Source organism: Leptidea sinapis, chromosome 15, assembly GCF_905404315.1.
Source record: "Leptidea sinapis chromosome 15, ilLepSina1.1, whole genome shotgun sequence".
NCBI lineage: Eukaryota > Metazoa > Arthropoda > Insecta > Lepidoptera > Pieridae > Leptidea > Leptidea sinapis.
The window spans coordinates 11313116-11332533 of record NC_066279.1 but is presented as its reverse complement, the minus strand read 5'-3'; the positions used below and the strand labels follow the sequence as shown (position 1 = coordinate 11332533).

Here is a 19418-nt window from a genome sequence, read left to right as displayed (position 1 = left end):
ATCTACTTAGGTACCTAACTACCTAAAACATAATCAACATGACGTGATATGGTGTTTTCTGTGTATTTATTGTGAAACTCAAGTGTTGTTGAGAGAGTGTTAAAAAGCTGCGCAGCAAGATTGGTATGTACTATTATTATCGAATACCTAATGTTTAAGTCCGTAGGTAGGTTTCCTAATTTTGTTTACAAACAACGGCTCCGCCCATATTAAATGGCGGTCTCATTAAAAGTTAGGGTTGTCTGAGAAAAGAAATTGAAAAATAATATTTTTATTTTGTAGGGGCTTTCTTATTTTCTTCTTATTAGCTTCTTATTTATTTTATTTATTCAAATTTAAACATCACAATACTATTGCATATGACTTATATAACGTAGCATTGAAGGGATGTTATACCCTTTTTGATTCACGTTGTATATATAAAAATGAATTGCTGTTCGTTAGTCTCGCTAAAACTCGAGAACGACTGGTTGACTGATTTGGCTAAATTTGGTCTTGAATTATTCGTGGAAGTCCAGAGAAGGTTTAAAATAAATAAAAACAACATTTTTTTTTTCTTTTGATGTGTCCATACATAATTTCTATGAGAGAATTTATTGACGCACGGTTTGACAGTTCTGCTGTGAAACAATTTCATTACGACAGCAGGGTGCATATTTTACGAAGTAATTGTTGATGTTATGATATATTATTGACAAATTCATATAAAAACATTATTATATTTATTATATACAAAACAACGTCTGTCGGGTCAACTAGTATAATATATTTATAGGTATAGTTTTGTTAATGTTAAACTGAAGTTTTAAAATCTTATTCGGGTTCGCGTCAACGAAATGCTTATAGCAGTATATCTGTTGCTATACAGCTGACTATTACTGCTGTGTATATCTGATAAGTGAAATTGAATGGATCTAGTGAAGAGTTCTATACTGTACATTGTTGAAATAGCTTTTTTGTTTGATTAATATATTATTGAAGGTTCTAAGTATTCACTTCTATTGGCAGTCTACTACTATGCTAATGTTAACATTCATGTGTCTTCACTACTGTGTTTCTTTTTGTAGTAAAGTTGTTAATTTTTGTTTTTGAAGTTAATATTAATAATCTAATGTTTTGTGTAAGAACAATGGTGTATCTTTTAATTAATAAATAAAATAAAGTATGTTTTATTTACAGGATATGCAAATCTGAAATGGTTAAAGGGCCATCTCAAAGCGGCTCATGACAAGCCAAACGACGCGGAAGATGGCGCTGTTATTAAAAAGGAGGGTATGTCAGTGTCATTTTTATATTGAATCTCTCAGGCACTCAAAGCTTAGGTGTAATGATAGGCGGTCCGTCAATGACTGGCTCTCTGATTATACAGGATGTTAAAGATAAGTGTGACCAGGCGATTATTCTGTAACTATTATAACAGATATCAAAAAACTTTAAGATGATATCGAAAGAAAGTTACCTAATCAGTAATATGACATCAATAACTTTTTAAAATCAAATGAGAAGTATCCAAAATTATTTATTTCATATTAGTTAAAAACCAGTGGGAGGCTCCTTTGCACCGGATGCCGGCTAGATTATGGGTACCACAACGGCGCCTATTTCTGCCGTGAAGCAATAATGTGTAAGCATTACTGTGTTTCGGTCTGAAGGGCGCCGTAGCTAGTGAAATTATTGGACAAATGAGACTTAACATCTTATGTCTCAAGGTGACGAGCGCAGTTGTGGTGCGGCTCAGAATTTTTGCGTTTTTCATATATCCTGAGCGGTACTGCATTGTAATGGGCAGGGCGTATCAATTACCATCAGCTGAATGTCCTGCTCGTCTCGTCCCTTATTTTCATTTAAAAAAAAACACTCCCATACATTTAGTATGAGACTAGAAGGAAGGTCACATTGTATCGTACAACAAGGACATCACTTCGAATACAGAATTATGTACTTACTAAGAAATAAATATAATTCTATTGAAATACAGTTTTACTATTTTGTTAATATCAGTTCTAAGCTTAAATAACATTTTAAAATAAAGAAAGTAAACAGAGAAGTAGTAACAACAAATATATACTTTACTCGAAAAATAAATGCAAAGCGTCGTGGAATGTGATTAAAAATAAAACTAACTCTAATGTAGGAAGCATCGATGAAATTAATTATGAAAATAAAATTATAAATAATCCAACTCAGATTGCTACTATTTTTAATAATTATTTTATAGTCATACAAAGTCAAAGTCAAAATGTAAAAAATAAAAAACCTGCATATAAATTAAAACATAACAATTTAAATATTTTCTTAATGCTGATGAAATGGAGATAAGAACCGTCACTTAATAATTCAAATTCCACGAGCTGTGATGAAATAGCAACAAAGGTAATAAAGGAATGTGCAAAGGAACTAGCTCCAGTCCTAGCCTACTTAATAAATCTATCTTTTGAAGTAGGTAAGTTCCCATCAAATTTAAAAAAGTCAAAAGTAACACCTTTACTCAAAGCGGGATATAAAAAGGATGTTAACTATCGACCAATCACACTCATTCCTATTATCTCAAAAATTTTTGAAAAGATACTGAACAAAATGGTTTCCAAAAAGGAAAATCAACAACTTTAGCGTGTTTTTCGCTAATAAAAGAAATATCGGAATGCATGGACACAAAAATTCAGTAAAATCAGTATTTTTCGATATGAGCAAAGCTTTTGACAATGTTTGTCATGAAAATCTATTAGATAAATGCGCTCAATATGGTATTCGAGGTCTAGCAAATGACTGGCTTAAAAGTTATCTTTCAAACCGCACTCAATACGTTGAAATTGCTAAATTAAATAATAAACAAGAAGTAATACCTTATCGATCAGAACTTAGACTTAAAACAAAAGGTGTACCACAAGGAAGTATATTGGGTCCACTTCTATTCATAATCTACATAAACGACTTACCTAGCATTACTACTTATAACAGTACTCTTTTTGCTGATGACATCTCTATTGTAATTAAATGTAACAATGTATTGACATATGATAAACAATAAAGGACACAATTGAATGGCTTACTGAAAATAAACTGACTGTAAATATAAAAGAAACAATGTATATGCAGTATTATAATAAGAATGGGAAAGGAAAAGATATTAATGTTAATTATCATAATGAGAATATTAAAGAAGCACAACTTGTCAATTTTCTTGGTATTACTTTTGACAGCAACTTGTCCTTCAAGTCACATATTGACAAAATTAGCAAAAAAATTAACCAACATGTATTTGTCCTCAAACGCGTATCGAAAACAATAGGTGAAAAAACAGCGCTAATGGCGTATCATGCATTCGTGGTTTCAGCTTTAAGATATGGATTGGTCATATGGGGCAACTCAGTGAGCAAAGGGCATTTATTTATTGGACAGAAGAAGTGTATCAGGGCGGTTAGTGGAGCCGGCCCCCTAGATTCTTGTCGACCGCTATTTAAAAAATTGAAAATTCTATCGCTGCCATGCCTATAGATTTATGAGATAAGCCTATTTGTTCAAAAACATATGTGTGATTTCTATACAAAAAAAAGCCAGAAGGTTTTAAACACAAGGTATCCAAATAAACTCATAATGCCCTTCTGTAGAACTGCATATTTTAGTAGAAATTGTTACAGCATGTCTGTGAAAATATATAATAAATTGCCCAATGAATTGAAAGATTTACCGTTCAAAGTTTTTAAAAGAAGGCTGCATCAGTGGTTAACAATTAACTTCTATAGTTTAAATGAATTTTTCAATACAAAATGAATTAGTCTATTTGATAATAATATACGTAAATTAATATACTTTTATGACCTTGAATTGGTTAATATTATACATAGGTACTAAATGAATTATTAAGTTATTTACGTCTCATATTATAATAGTTGTCGCGGAACATCCACCGAAGGAATCGTCGCCTGTTGCTAACGGAACAGGAATTTTGGAGAAGACGTCTGTTAATGACAATGGTATGTAAAGTTTAAATAACTGGGGAATATGCGAATGTATTTTCTAAACAAAATGTTATGTTTTTAAAGTGATAACCCTCACTTCTGAGATTAATTACACAAATAAGTACTACAAAGCTGTGGAATGAGCTTCCTTGTGCGGTGTTTCCGGGACGATACGACATGGGTACCTTTAAAAAAAGCGTACACCTACCTTAAAGGCCGGCAACGCTCTTGTGATTCCTCTGGTGTTGCAAGAGAATGTGGGCGGCGGTGCTCACTTAACACCAGGTGACCCGTACGCTCGTTTGTCCTCCTATTCCATAAAAAAAAAGTTAAAACAAAATTTTATGAACGATGCAGGGCGCATTTCCCAGAAGTGGGGGTTATCACTTTAAAAACATAACAAATTGTTTATATTTACAAGAGCGACATCTTAAGTCAATTTCCTTATATGCAAATACTGGGATTTGAGCTGGCTATCAACTGTAAAGTAGATCCTGTAGATGAAGCCACAACCTGAGTGTTGAACAAACTATACAAGATATTATGTCGATACGTCATTCGAACGGTTGGCTCAGTTGGGAGAGTACTCACACGGAACGCAAAAGTTCGCGGGTTCGAGTCTCGCATCGTTCATAAATTTTTGTTTTCAGTTTTATTTGTATATTTGTTTGTAAAAAAATATTAACGCTCAAAAAGTAGCTCGAAGTATCAAAAGGAATGTTATAAAATATTTTCTACCGATACGGAAAATATAAACGCTAAATTTTAGTTAAATAAAGTTATATACAGGTGGGGCATTGGGTTTTCAATTAGAAGATGAATTGTTGAAAATGATTGTCATAATTTTTTTTTCTATGAACCCAACAATGATTGTTAAAGTATGATAATGTGATCTGCTTTGATTTGATTTTGTTCTCGATTGTTTCCCATTCGCGTCCTTTTTAATTCGATCGCTACCAAAGTCATTTCTCGTATAAGCAACTGATATGAGTGTTGTTAGTTTATTGTTAGTGGAGAGAGAACATTTAGGCTGGGTTAAAACTAACTTTAACATAGACTGCGAAATGTGTTCCTCGGAAAAGTTAAAGTTAAAAAGTGAAATATCAAGTTACTGACTTGAATATTTACTTGAAACTTTTGTCAGGTTTCTTAGCTATTTAACATCAATAGGTTTGACCGGCGAAGATTGGACGGTAAGCAAGGTTAAAATGTCTTCATTTAAAAATTGTCAAATGGTGCAGCCCATTTTTTGCTTAACCGGTACTTGAACATATTTGTTATTTCTAAATTTAGTTGGTGCAACCCAAGTTATAGGTATGGTTCACGTGAAAAAAGCAAAACTTTCAAAGTTCAACCTTTTTGTACCGTTTTCAGATGAAAAGGATATTAAAGAATCTCACCCGAATGAGGACGACACTAAAACTGTAAGTATTTATGTACACACAGAAGATTTCATACAAACAAATTATTTATCTGTGTTCCACAGAGTAGGGATAGATGCTTATTTATTAATTTGTACTCATAAAACGGCGTGAGCCAATTATAATATTGAATTTCATTTTCCTTTTCATCTTCTCTGCGCTTCTCTCTTCTCTACTTCCTATAGGCACACAGCCGGTCTGAGGTTCGAGTCTCATTAAGAGATGCCGTGTTTCGTAGTTTTTGCGGACTCCACGGCCCACGTGCTATGTCGCTGTAAAAGCCTTCAGGGCTGACAGCATATAGGAGGTTTAAGTCGGTAGTCGAGTGCGACATATAAGGGCTCCGTTTCGGTGTCTTCAATACGTAAATATAACTACCTCATCTGTATAAAAGTGAATAATTAATGACAAACAAACAACATTAATATGTACAAAATATAATAGTAAATAAATGCAAATATTACTGTTATTAACTAATAGATAAACATCCACATACCGTTCATCCATCTCTCTCAGAAAACGCACACGCAGCACACTGTTAAAATGGTCTGCCACCCATCCGCAAATATATCACAAACAGGGTTGACTTCGAGAGACCTCGGTATAGGTGAGTTGGTGCGAGCCACAGTACGATGTGCTGGATTCGAGAAGAATCTATGCCTGCGTCTCGATCAATAATTGTCCGGTGCAAAGATTCTACATAGCTAGAAAACTCGGCACATCCATATCACATTATCTATACTTCTTTACTAATATTATAAAGAGAAAAGATTGATTGTTTGTTTGCACTTTGCATTGAATAGGCTCCGAAAGTACTGAACTGATTTGAAAACATCTTTCACTGTTGGGAAGCTATACTATCCCCTCACTAATATTCCAATAATGTAAGCCAAGGTGTAAAAAAAATAACCAAAAATATTCTTAACATCGCGTGCACTGCGAAAATTTTGAAGTTATAATAAAATAATGTACTACGAATTTGCAGAAAACATCATGATTAAAAAAAAGTGTCGACAGCATATAAGTGCTCTTTTATTTAAAAAAAATAATTGAAATGTCGCTACTACGTGCTCAGTCAAGTGTGCAAGCGGACGAAGTCGCATTAATCATCAGTATCAGCTAGTATTAGGTATTCATTTAGAAAACAAAAGTTTATACCTAAGATTTTCTGAACGGTTAGGGCGCGGTGTAATAATTTTTTGTGTTAATTATGTATTTTTATTTTTGAATTCTTTTTGAAGTGAAACTTCTTTAGAATCGTGATTTCAAACCGGATGCAACGGACGTAGGATGAAGCCGGCAAAGAATGAGACAGAAATATGCATACTATTGAAGTGAAAACTTCACTATCATCGTTGTGATTTGAAAGTCGATGAAACGAAAAAGCGACAGTAAAAAGAGCAGTCACATCAATTCATAATATTTAACATGGGAGATAATTGGGACTGACCTGCTGGGCTGTTACATGTCTGTCTTAGTTTGATAAATGTCATTATAGTTATATAATTTAAATATTAATATTGTTTCTGTTTTTTAATCAATTTTAATAATCATTATCATGAGTTATGTAATTTGAAACAAAATTGTAGGTAGAGGCATTTAGTAAGTATTGCATAATATGTAGATGAACTTGAATTGTTTTGTTATTCAGTAGATTTCTCGTGACAGGTATCGTCATGCTCGCTTAAATGCCTCTGCTTGTGGCGGCGACGTGGGGCGGGTCGTTCCCTTCCCTAAAATATGGTCGAGGGAGGCGATGGCTGGTCCATGCGTCATGCTCGTGAACGGGTGCTACTCGTGGGGGCTGGATGATCTTGTTACCGGGAAGTCTGCTCGATGTGTTAATATATAATAATGTGTCTGATAAAGTGTTTTTGAATTTGAATTTGAATGAGATAGGAAGCATAATACAATGTTTTGGTACCAGGCGATCATAGTTAAAGAAGCGATTGTCTTGAGTATGGCGCGAGTATACCTTAATATATTCTGACTCCAAGTGCACGACGTATTACTACATAGACACCAGGAGAACATATTAGTGGTGGTAGGAATGTCGTTCATAGCGGTTGAAATCATGTGTCATCCTAGCAACACGTACCAGGAATTCATATGCAGTTTAGAGGTTCATGCACCATGCAGGTTTCACTTCTGACATGTGTGCTTTGTACGCACGCATTTTTTTTATGATTGCAACCGTAACGAGTCTGACCCCGGGGATCCGGACCAAATTGTCCGGTCGTACCAATTCCAATTATATTGTGTTTAGGCTATTACACATTCTGTTAAACCTGTTGTTATAGCAAAATCTACGTCTGGCAGGCAGCAGCGCTTATGATTGTTGATGTTCTTTGAGGACTTTAACAATAACATGGGTACCTTGAAAAAAAGCGCGTACAACTTCCTTAAAGGCCAGCAACGCTACTGTGATTCCTCTGGTGTGGCAAGAGAATGTGGGCGGCGGTGATCACTTAACACCAGGTGACCCGTACGTTCGTTTATCCTCCTTTTTCCATAAAAAAAAGAAGACCGATAATATTCCTTTAATAAAACCAAAATACAACAATAGGTGCAGCATATAAAATTTGAAACGGAAATAAAGCAAGAGGCGATTGACAGCGACGACGAAGCCATCTGGATAGTTCACACTGGGGATGATGTGCAAGAAGAACAATTGCACAAACTGCTGAACGCCAATACGGTAAATGTTCGATATTAGAAGTGGACTGTATATTGTTTGATAGGCTTTATAAAAACAACTGTGAAAAAGAACAATGCTTATACCACCTACCTCTTTCTAATGACAGTAAGTGTCGAGAGGAGCAGGACGTTCAGCTTCTTGAAAAACCCAAAAATTCTGAGTGGCACTACAATTGCGCTCGTCACCTTGAAACATAAGATGTTAAGTCTCATTTACCCAGTAATTTTACTAGCTACGGCGCCCTTCAGACCGAAACACAATACATATTATTGCTTCACGGCAGAAATAGGCGCCGTTGATTATATTATATGGTTAGATACCCATAATCTAGTCGGCATTCTGGCAAAGGAGCGTCCCACTGGTACCTTTTCTGCTCCTCGCCACAAACGGCATCCAGAGACAGAGAGTCACACGATTGTCGCGTTTATCGCCCCCAATATACTACCGGTTTCAACTTAGATATGGTTGAGGTACAGTAGTGATAGGTGGCACCTTAGCGTATCCGATCTTTACAGTTGAAATTAACTGGTACTTTATCAAACACTATGCAATGCAAAGACCGAACAGTAAGGTTCCCTTTTATGACAGACATGCACAGGCAAGCTTAAAGAAAGTACATACATTTGAAAGAGCAGCAACGCTCCTGTTATTCCTCTGTTGCAAGTAACAATAGGTGGCGGTGATCTCTTATCGCCAGATGACCGTACGCTCTATTGCCTGCTTATTTCATAGATTAACTGATGCGTTAAAAATACATTCTCGTGTCCCTCCGTGCAAACTCTTCTACTTAGATCATTTATACGTCTTGATTTACTGTGACAGCTGCGAAACCGTCGAAAAAATTGAGTTTAGAACTAACCTCTATTTTGAGCAATTCACGCACACTAACACAAAGTGTCATAAAAATCGCGAGTGTAAGACGTGGCTTGTCACGCACACTAAACTAATATTCCTGGCCTGTTTTTGTCGGTTGTCGAACAGCAAGAGACTATCTAGACGTATAAATTATCTAAGCCGTTCTATTTGATACCCATAATATTGGTACAGAATATTGTTATTGAACAGAATGACAGTGAATTTGACTTTGACAGCTTACTTAAGACAATCGATAGTTTTGTAATTTTTTATAAGTACTTACTCTATTGACAAAATGCAATTATTAATAGAATGTAACGTAATAATGCCATTTTTAAATTGAATATTTACATGTTTAAAACATTGTTTGATGAATTGTTCACATTTTAATATTCATCTTTGGGTTTTGTAGATCAACTTACGGCCATTCCCAATATTCAGTCTGTCTCTTACTTGAGATAAAAATCGTAACTATCGTTGACTTTTCTGTCCCAATAAACTTATCGTCGGTAATTGACCTATCCGTACCCGCTGTCTGTCAATGTAACGACGACGTATAGCTTACCAGCGATAGAAGTTTGTATGGATTGCAATTCACGCGTCCCAATATAAGGCGATAAGAAAGACTCATCGGGTATATTGGGACAGCTTAAGATTATTGACAGCTAAATACAAGGCATACTATAAATATGGTTATTGTTTCAATGTATTTACTTATCATGTTGCTTATATTGTAAATTTCAGAAAAAATGTCCTCGGGAACAGAATTTTTTGACGAAACACAAATGTTTCAATTGCAGGTTATTAACATTTATTGTGTAGAGTAGGTATATCTAGAATTTATGTTTCATATTTTTTCTAGAAATAATTCTAAACAAATTCATATATGTATATGTAATGTTAGTACGTAGTCGTATAAATAACTCTTTGAGCGGTACTCGTCCGGGGCAGTTCTGCGTCCGACCATATTTTTTTGTGGTATATAAGTACAAATATTTCACCACAGATATTTAACACATTTCTGGAATAGCTGTAGAATAGACTACTACACGGCCCCATTATCTCTAAACCTCGCTGGAACGTGAAGCCCCTTTCATCCACTCGCGCTCGTCCTGTTGCTTCAGTACCGTTTGCAGTTTCATTACCGTTACGTACATGTGATATCTTTGTACTATTTGTTTTTTAAGTGCTCATTGTAACGTTTTGAATTTTGTTGTTAATAGTTCTGTAGTTTTTATTGTTATGTGTCGCTTTAGTAGTACAGTCAGTAAAATAAATACTATTTGTGTTTAACCTAGATGCTTTCATTGATTTTTCATTGATCAATCATTATTAATACAGAAAAAAATAAATCGTTGTTTATTTAGTAATAAAAAATAATAGATATTTAAATGATTTTTCGTACTTTTAATTTAACGAAATGAAAAGATACGACAAACGTTGGTATTGTTTCTGCCAACTTCATTTGACAGCTGTCAACACTGTCATATTGACAACAAAAACAAAATGGCGCGTAACCGAAAACCGTGAGGATATGCTATAAAATTTCTCGCATGCGTCGATAGAGAAGTTTCACTCCAATAATGCCCTAGAGATGTTTGTTTTGTCCACCGTAACAAAGCGACAATGTGACGTTATCGATGTCTGATCCAGGGATAATGTTACCGGGTAGTATATGTTCAACTATTTCCGAAATAGCAATAGAACAAACTGTAAGTATGACCAGTGGTCGTCCGGGGCAGTATTGCCACCACATTTTTAAGTAGTAGTATTATGATACTTAAAATATGCTAGCATATAGACAAACAGAGTGCACAAGAGAGAAGGTAAGTGAAACTATTGTTACTGTGACCGGTTTTGACTGACAAGTCGTAAACAGTCAGCCACGCTTAGCATTAGCTTCTTAGTATTTTATATGAAATCAATAGCTAACGCACATATTGACAAATAAAATTTTCACATTCATTGTCACGCATTATTGGGCTGTCAGGTTGTTTATACGGTAGTGTATTATAGTACTGTATGCGTATTGTTAGATTTAAAAAAATTGTTAGGTATTTTAAAGTCATGGTTCTCACTTCTGGGATTAATTATACAAATTAAATTTGTAACCAAAATTTATGAACATCTCAACTCGGAACGGTTGACTTAGTTGGTAGGAGCGCTCGGACGGAACCCGAGAGGCGCGGGTTCGAGTCCTGCATCGATCATAAATTTTAGTAACAAATTTAATTTGTGTATTGTTCGATTTTTGAATAGTTTTTGCGTCTAAGGACCATTTTGCATATCTATGACGTATTATCTGATTTTCTTTTTACCATTGGTATTTACAGCCGTATATTCCCATCAGCCGAAACCTTAAATACACACAAGTGCCGAAAACGTACTCGAAAACGGAAACCTACTGACGATAATTCAGTATGCGTGCCCACTCAAGAGGACTTTCTGAAGGTAAATCAAAATTACTAAATCAATAAACTAACAACTAAATAATCAAATAACAGCGCCTGTTCTTCGTTAAGACTGTCGCTCTTTCAAATATAAACGGCGGCCCAAACTGGCCAAGGTCCTTATAGTAAACATCTATTTAATGTAGGCATAACTGGGCCAGCATGGTGGCAGAAGAAACGGCTGCACATTTACTACAGCATTGTCCAGGTGTAGCAACTTACCGGGCTCAACATTTTGGCACCCCAAACACACTCCCGCAAGTATTAAGGAAACGGCGTTTAGAAGCTAAAGTTCCTGATAGAGTTGGCGTGGCAGGAATAACAAATATATTACAACACGCGCAAAATAGGCACACATACTTAGAGTTGCGGATTAGCCCGATTGTACCATACAATACCAAATCAATAGAATTTCTAAATTTAAAGTGGTCGCTAACTTCTGGGATTAAAAGTAAATTTAAATTATTTTTCTTTTTATTTCCAGCGAGCACAAGGAAGACCAAGGAGCGATAATAGCTTATCGGTAATGTATTATTGATATACACTTACATATTTATTTATTTATGTAGAAGAAACAAATAATATTATAATATCTAATAAAAGAAATAAAATTATAAACTAACAACTTCTACCAGAAAAAGTTCTAAAAGTTATACAACACTTTAAGCTATCATAAAATGATTTTCTAAGACATATATTTTACCAGTGTGAGGCTCCATTTCTCAGGATGCCGGCTATATTATGGGTACCACAATGGCGCCTATTTCTGCCGTGAAGCAGTAATGTGTAAGCATTATTGTGTTTCGGTCTGAAGAGCGCCTTAGCTAGGGAAATTACTGGGCAAATGAGACATCTTATATCTCAAGGAGACGAGCGCAATTGTAGTGCCGCTCAGAGTTTTAAGAGTTTTCAAGAATCCTGAGCGGCACTGCATTGTAATGCAGGGCATAACAATTAACATCAGCTGAACGTCCTGTTCGTCTCGTCCCTTATTGTCATAAAAAATATATAAATCTCGGCTCTGTCTAGACATATAAAGACTGTGCTTTATAAGTTACAACAATTAAATCGTCAGAGATATGAAGAGAAAAGAAAACAATGTAAGGGGCAGAAAATAGTAATTATTTTTCATTATCACAAAGCAGCGATCTTAAATCATTAACCTTTTCATTAAATATATCAATATGACTTTATAGTTAATCTGCCTTCTTAATAAATGCAAAGTAAAGTTACTCCAAGTTTAAAGTTTTATTTATTAATACGGCTTTACTCACGTTTTATCGGTGTCGGTACCGACTAGTTTCGGAACATTCGGAGGTCCTTCATCAGGGTGAGTGTGGTGGGTTCGCAATAACGTCCCACCCCTTACCCCCCGAGGTGCCAATCAGACATATTATGTCTGCTTGCCCCTCAACGGTAGCAGATATTTTTTCGCTAAATATACACAGAGTAAGACAAGCTACACGATATACCACAAGAAAGGTAATATAACAGACTATAAAAGTAAAAATATTTAATTTTAAAACTTTATCTGTGTAAAATACGACAAGTCGTCAAAATTCGGTCAGCCGTAAAAATTATTCGTAGCAGTCGATTTAAAGTCGATTTTTGTATTATCTATGAAGTTTTAGTAACTATTCTATTACTAATTAGTAACTTTGAAGTATGTTTTAGTTATAAAAAATTACTACATTCATTAGTAATAATCGAAATGTAATCTGTAGGTAAATCTAAAAAAATCATAAAAAATGCATGACAGCCCTACTTTAAACGAACTTTAAAGGTTTGCGTAATTTAAACGAAATTCGTTTAAATTACGCAAACCTTTACCTTTAATATTAATAATAGCCTATTAATTGTATGGTCTACATATCGATAGCTTTGAAGTCGGTACCAAGCCAAATGTAATAGTAGGTTACAACACCTACACTTGCCACGCGTGACTTAGAGCGGGATAGCTTATACTTGTACATGTTACATTTATCTCACTGTGTTTATATTTTACTGCTGGTATTGCGTTTTTTGTATGATAATGTTAGTAAAAACATGTTTATTTTCTTATTTTTCAGCTTTCCGTAATATAAACCATATTATTTTTAGTTACAATTATGTTACTTATAAAAGATTAACTATTAATCAACAATTACGTCATTGTAGTTCTCATGAAATCATAATTAATATGCGTGTCACTCTGTGTCTAAAAATAATAAAATTATCTAGTATGATAATGCGATTTAAAACTCTAATTATTTTTAATTTATTAGTATACAGTAGATAATTTTTATGGACAAAGTTCTTTCAGTGTATTATCAGAACTGTCGTGGATTACGGACTAAGCTCCATACGCTTTATATGAATATACTTATGCATGACTACGATCTAATACTTCTGACTGAAACATGGTTAACTGATGAGATATTTGACAATGAACTCATTGACTCGAGATATCACGTATAGCGGTGTGATAGGAACCGAACCGAGACCGGGCGGCGTGATGGCGGTGGAGTTATGAGTGCGGCGCGTCGCTCGCTGTCTGCCACGCTTCTTACGCTGCCAATGTCACAGCCAGCCACTATGCTTGCCATGCCACCAATTATTGATTACGTACTAGTTGAGTTACGCACTACAGCTGGCCGTCACATATTTGGTGTAACATATATTCCGCCGAATCAGACCCATGATATATACCTATCTTATTTTAATTACCTACAAGAAATCTTGTTACTTAGCGATAATATACACCTTGTTGGCGACTATAACATACCGACAATAAATTGGTTGCGACACGGCGCGCATATGGAACCACAATTAAGTAATAGTTATTGTTTAACGAGTCAAAGTTTTTGTCAATTTATGTATACCTTGAATCTATCACAATATAATTGTTTTGAAAATTATAATAATCATATTTTAGATCTATTCCTATCCAGTAACAATGATTGTATTTTATTAATTGCACTTACTGCCTTGGTGCCACCTGATGGTCATCATCCACCTTTCTATGCACTATTGCCCTTTGCTAATAGACCACATATCCCTTTAACTACACACACACACTACTGTTTTAAACAAGCTGAGTATTCAATTATTAATGAAGAGATACTTAACACCAACTGGGAAAGATATTTTCAAGGCAAATCTGCTGATCAAGTTGTCGGTTTATTCTATGAAATAATCTATGGATTCATACGTAAGTATATCCCATCTAAAACTATAAAAGCAAAGAGCTTCCCAGTTTGGTTTAATTCATCCTTAATACATATATTTAAAGATAAAAAAAGGGCTTGGATAAAGTGGAAAAATTTTTATAATACGTCAGACTATGAGATATTCTGTATACTCAGACGTCGTTTTAAAAAGGAATCGAAACGTCGTTACAGTGAATATATGAACATAGTAGAAGATAGTATTAAAGTCAATGCACAATATTTTTGGACATACTTCTCTAATATAAAAAACAATTCCCGCATTCCTTATAATGTATTTTACAAAAATAATACAGCTAATACTCCGATCGATGCATGTAATTTATTTTCTGACTTTTTTACTCGGTTTTTGTACCATCTACTCTTACCAATGACTTTGACATAGATCATATTGAATGCACTGGTAAGGATGAAATAGTGTGTGACATTATCAGTCAAACTGTTATCTCGACTGAAAATGTAATTAAGGCTCTAAACAAGTTGGATGTAATGAAGGGTTCTGGTTTAGATGATATACCTCCAATATTTTTCAAAACCACTTCTACTACCATTTACAAACCACTGCATATTTTATTCAGTATGTGTCTTAAACAAGGCATATTTCCAGAGAAATGGAAAATAGCTCGCATAGTGCCTGTACATAAAGGAGGATCCAAAAAGAACGTAGAAAATTACCGACCAATCTCTATCTTGCCTGTACTTTCCAAGCTCTTTGAGCGGCTTGTACACGATTCCATTTATCCACTGATATATAGGATTATAATTCCACAACAACATGGATTCGTGCAGAAACGCTCAACAGTAACTAATCTTCTTGTTTTTGCTTCACACTTATTTGAAGATTTAGATAACAATAGACACACAGACTGCATTTATACAGACTTTCAGAAAGCTTTTGATAGGGTAGACCATAGACGCTTATTAGAAAAATTAGCATATAACGGCATACGTGGTGATCTTTGGCGATGGTTTAAATCATACATCTCAAATCGTACTCAAAGAGTTATCATCAGTGGCCATGAATCGAAAATGGTAATGATTACTTCTGGAGTTCCACAAGGGTCAATTCTTGGACCTCTTTTATTTATTATATTCATCAACGATATTCATACATGCTTTAAACATAGTAATTTTCTACTATATGCAGATGATCTTAAAATATTTAAAACAATTGAATTAGAAGATAATCATTACCATCTTCAGGATGATTTAAATAGATTTACTAAATATTGTACGGAAAATAAACTTAATCTAAGCTTTAGTAAATGTAAGCATATCACTTTTACTAAAAAGAGATCCGCTAGCAACTATACATATTCACTTTATGGAGAGAGTCTAGACAAGGTTAGTAATATTAAAGATCTAGGAATAACATTGGATAGTAAGTTACATTTAGACACGCATACACAAAACATTGTAAATAAAGCTTTTAAAATGTATGGATTTATAATGCGGACCGGTATTAATTTCAATAGAGTTGCTACATATCTAAATTTGTATAAATCGCTGGTTCGCTCACAACTCGAATATGCTGTTTGTATCTGGAATCCCCATTATAATTAATATGTTAAGAGAATAGAAACTGTACAGAAAAAATTTTTACGGACGATGCACTATAAATGTACGGGAAGCTACCTTCCTTATGACCAACTTCTTGAAAAATATAGTATACTTGACTTGCAGTCAAGGCGCAAACAACTTGAAGCTATGCTCTTATTTGATCTGTGTCATAATAAATACGACTGTATTCCTTTAACTCGTAAACTCTGTTACAAAATACCAGTTAGAAGTCATGTACGCAATAATCAAACGCATAAACTTTTTGCTACTATAAAATGTCGTACAAATTCTGGCGAGCGCTCACCACTATGGAGAATGACACACTCAAATAATGCGTGCTTTGGCAATATTGATATTTTTTCCACTCGTGTGGGCTCTTTCAAAAAGCTGGTCATGGATTATCTTAAGAAGAATATTACTATATTAGACTAAGCCTGTAGAATAATAACTATAAAACTAAACGAATATATTTTTTTATATCTACACTTATATTCATACATGTAACTTTTGTAATTAAGTATTAATCAATAATTATGTGGTTGACGTAGTGGGTAGCATGTATAGTATTACTGTATTATATTATTACTGATTTTTTTCTAAGCACTGCGTGCTACTGTTTGTTGACCCGAATAAATAAAATAAAATAAAATAGCTTCGTCTAGAGCATAACAACCCAAGCGGGCAGTCACGCGAGGCCAGGCGTCCTTTTAATAATAATAGAAAGTAAACTGTTTATAATATAAAGTTTTATTTTATTTAGGGCATGGCACCGACTTAATGTCTTCTGAATATTGCTTTGTGTGTATGTGTTCGTTCATCGATTCGGGCGCTGTAGTTTGAAGTTAAAGTAATGTTCTATAACTGTATTGTGACCGGGGGCTCCGTGGTGAGAGTTAACCTATTGCGCCATCGCCACTTATAGTAAGAGATGTGCTGAACACTTTTTCCTCCTCTTCCATATAAAATGTATTTCAGAAGGTGAAAAAGACTAAGAGCCGAGAGAACGCTTCGCAGATAGTCACGTGCCATAACTGTAACGAGTCGTTCTCGTCTAAAGTGAGACTCAAGTTCCATATGTGAGTATTAGTGAAACTGAATACTTCTTTAGGCGCGCTTTGTTTTATAGGAATATAATAAGAATGCACAGAACACCAGTTGGAGGCTTTGCACAGGATGCCGACTAGATTATGGGTACCACAACGGCACCTATTTCTGCCGTGAAGCAGTAATGTGTAAACATTATTGTGTTTCAATCTCAAGGGTGCCGCAGCTACAGAAATTACTGGACGAACAAACGAGACTTAACACCTTATGTCTCAGGAGACGAGCGCAATTGAATAATAAAAAATTATTCCATGCCACACACATAAAATTACAATCCAAATACTTAATAATACATATATTCCTAATCCTAACTTAACTAAATATGCTGTGGCAAATGAAAAGGCTGATGCTCAGCTTGTGCAGCACTGGCTGCAGCGCTGATTTTCAGTATTTGCCTGGGTAACTGTTGGAGTGGCAAAACGTTTTTTTAAAATAAATTCCAGGCAATTCCACGATAAAACGGACTTGCTGACACCAGAGGGATACTCGTGTAAGGAGTGCAGCCTTACTCTGGCGACGGAGACGGAGTTGTTCGACCATGTGCACTTCCAGCATCACAAGCAGAAGAAGTGGCAGTGCCCGGTCGAGGAGTGTGGAAAGATGTTCTTCTTGAGGTATTAACATATGTGTAATAAATAGTGGATTAACTCCTTTCAAATTCAAATATTGCTCTTAATGATTCTTTAATTTTACAAATATCGTCCAAAAATATGGCACAAATAAGAAATTGGAAATATGCATCTTATCTATCGAATTTTTATAAAATAAAAATATTTCTTTTTGTGCATGTATGTATTATGTATGTAATGTATAAACTCAAAAAGTAATAGATCGATTTTAAAAATTATTTCACCAGTAGAAATGGTATCACAGTGTATCATCATCAGCCGGAAGATGTCCACCGCTGCACAAAGGCATGATGTATGAAAATTTTTGCCTATAATTGGGTGTGTGTGCTATTAAAAAAATAAAGAGTATCCTACGCAAATTGTAATAATGTAAAAATAAGCAAATATTGGGTTCCTTTCGCTAACAAAGAGGTTAGGTGTTACTTTTTTTCTTCTTAATTCAGCCTTAACGAAGTCGGGGGCAAGCTACTAGTTCGATGCACGAATATTTTAAAATTACTAAACAAACTGCTTTATCAGTTACCATTACTAGGCAAATTATGAGAAAAACTATCCCACCCCAATTAGGAACTTATTGAAAAATCTCTCAATTCTCAATTCTATTCATAAATCGTTAGTTCCTCGCTCGGCGCGCTACTCACCGCCGCCGGGAATGTTTCCTATATTGACATAATTTCATTACAAAAGGAATACATTTTTATTAGTTTTCCCAGGGTGGTCATCAACATATAAAACGGTATTATATGTTGATATGTTATATCGGTATACTCACATAAACAAGTATTATTAAAATCAGTTGTTACTTAGCGAAAAGATTGGATAACATGCACACAAAAAAAGTATAATAACGAATTGAATTCTGCTTTTTTGAAGTCTGTTGGTAAAATATGACATGTTAGTATGTACAGATTAAATTTTTAACCAAAATTTATGGACGATGCGGGACTCGAAATCACACCTCTAGGGTTCCGTCTGAGCGCTCTAACCAACTAAGCCAACCGTTCGAGTGACGCATGGATCGTAAATCATAGTATATCTTGACTCTCATTTTGTGGCCATGTATAGAATCTGCAGCACAGTTGATAACCTGCTCAACCCCAAGAATTGCATATTAAGAAATTGACTTTCAAATCGAAACCATTTGTTATTTTTAAATTGATCAATTTAATTTGTTCACTTACTTTTGCATTGTGTATTGTTTGATAAAGTGCCAGTTAATTTCAACTGTAAAGATCGGACATGCTAAAGTGCCATCTATCTCTACTGTACCTCAACCCTAAGTTGAAACTGGTAACAAATTAGTGGCGCAAGGCGCGACAATCGCGTGACTTATGTGTGGGCGCTAGACATTAGCCCTCTCTTTCGCTTGCAACCGCCGTAAGAGAAGGTGCTATCCGAGACGTTCTGAGCCGATTGTTGGAACCACGTTGGTTTCTGTAGTGTAAGTACACTGGTGGCACGGACGAGTATAAAAAGGAGGACTCCGCGCCGTGATTTTAGCAAGTGAAACACCTTTATGCTAGTGTGTGTGCGGTT

The 19418-nt window shown here is 34.9% G+C and overlaps 1 protein-coding gene across 1 annotated transcript in view; it reads left to right on the top strand.

The window, feature by feature from the left end:
- Positions 1–19418, top strand: part of LOC126968292 (zinc finger protein 595-like) — a 53326-nt gene that overhangs the window by 8103 nt on the left and 25805 nt on the right. The window contains exons 4-12 of the mRNA XM_050813201.1: positions 1180–1272; positions 3891–3974; positions 5334–5383; positions 7947–8078; positions 9678–9733; positions 11267–11384; positions 11868–11906; positions 17125–17225; positions 17697–17867. Coding sequence (XP_050669158.1) covers positions 1180–1272; positions 3891–3974; positions 5334–5383; positions 7947–8078; positions 9678–9733; positions 11267–11384; positions 11868–11906; positions 17125–17225; positions 17697–17867 — 844 coding nt within the window. The remainder of the gene's footprint in view (positions 1–1179; positions 1273–3890; positions 3975–5333; positions 5384–7946; positions 8079–9677; positions 9734–11266; positions 11385–11867; positions 11907–17124; positions 17226–17696; positions 17868–19418) is intronic.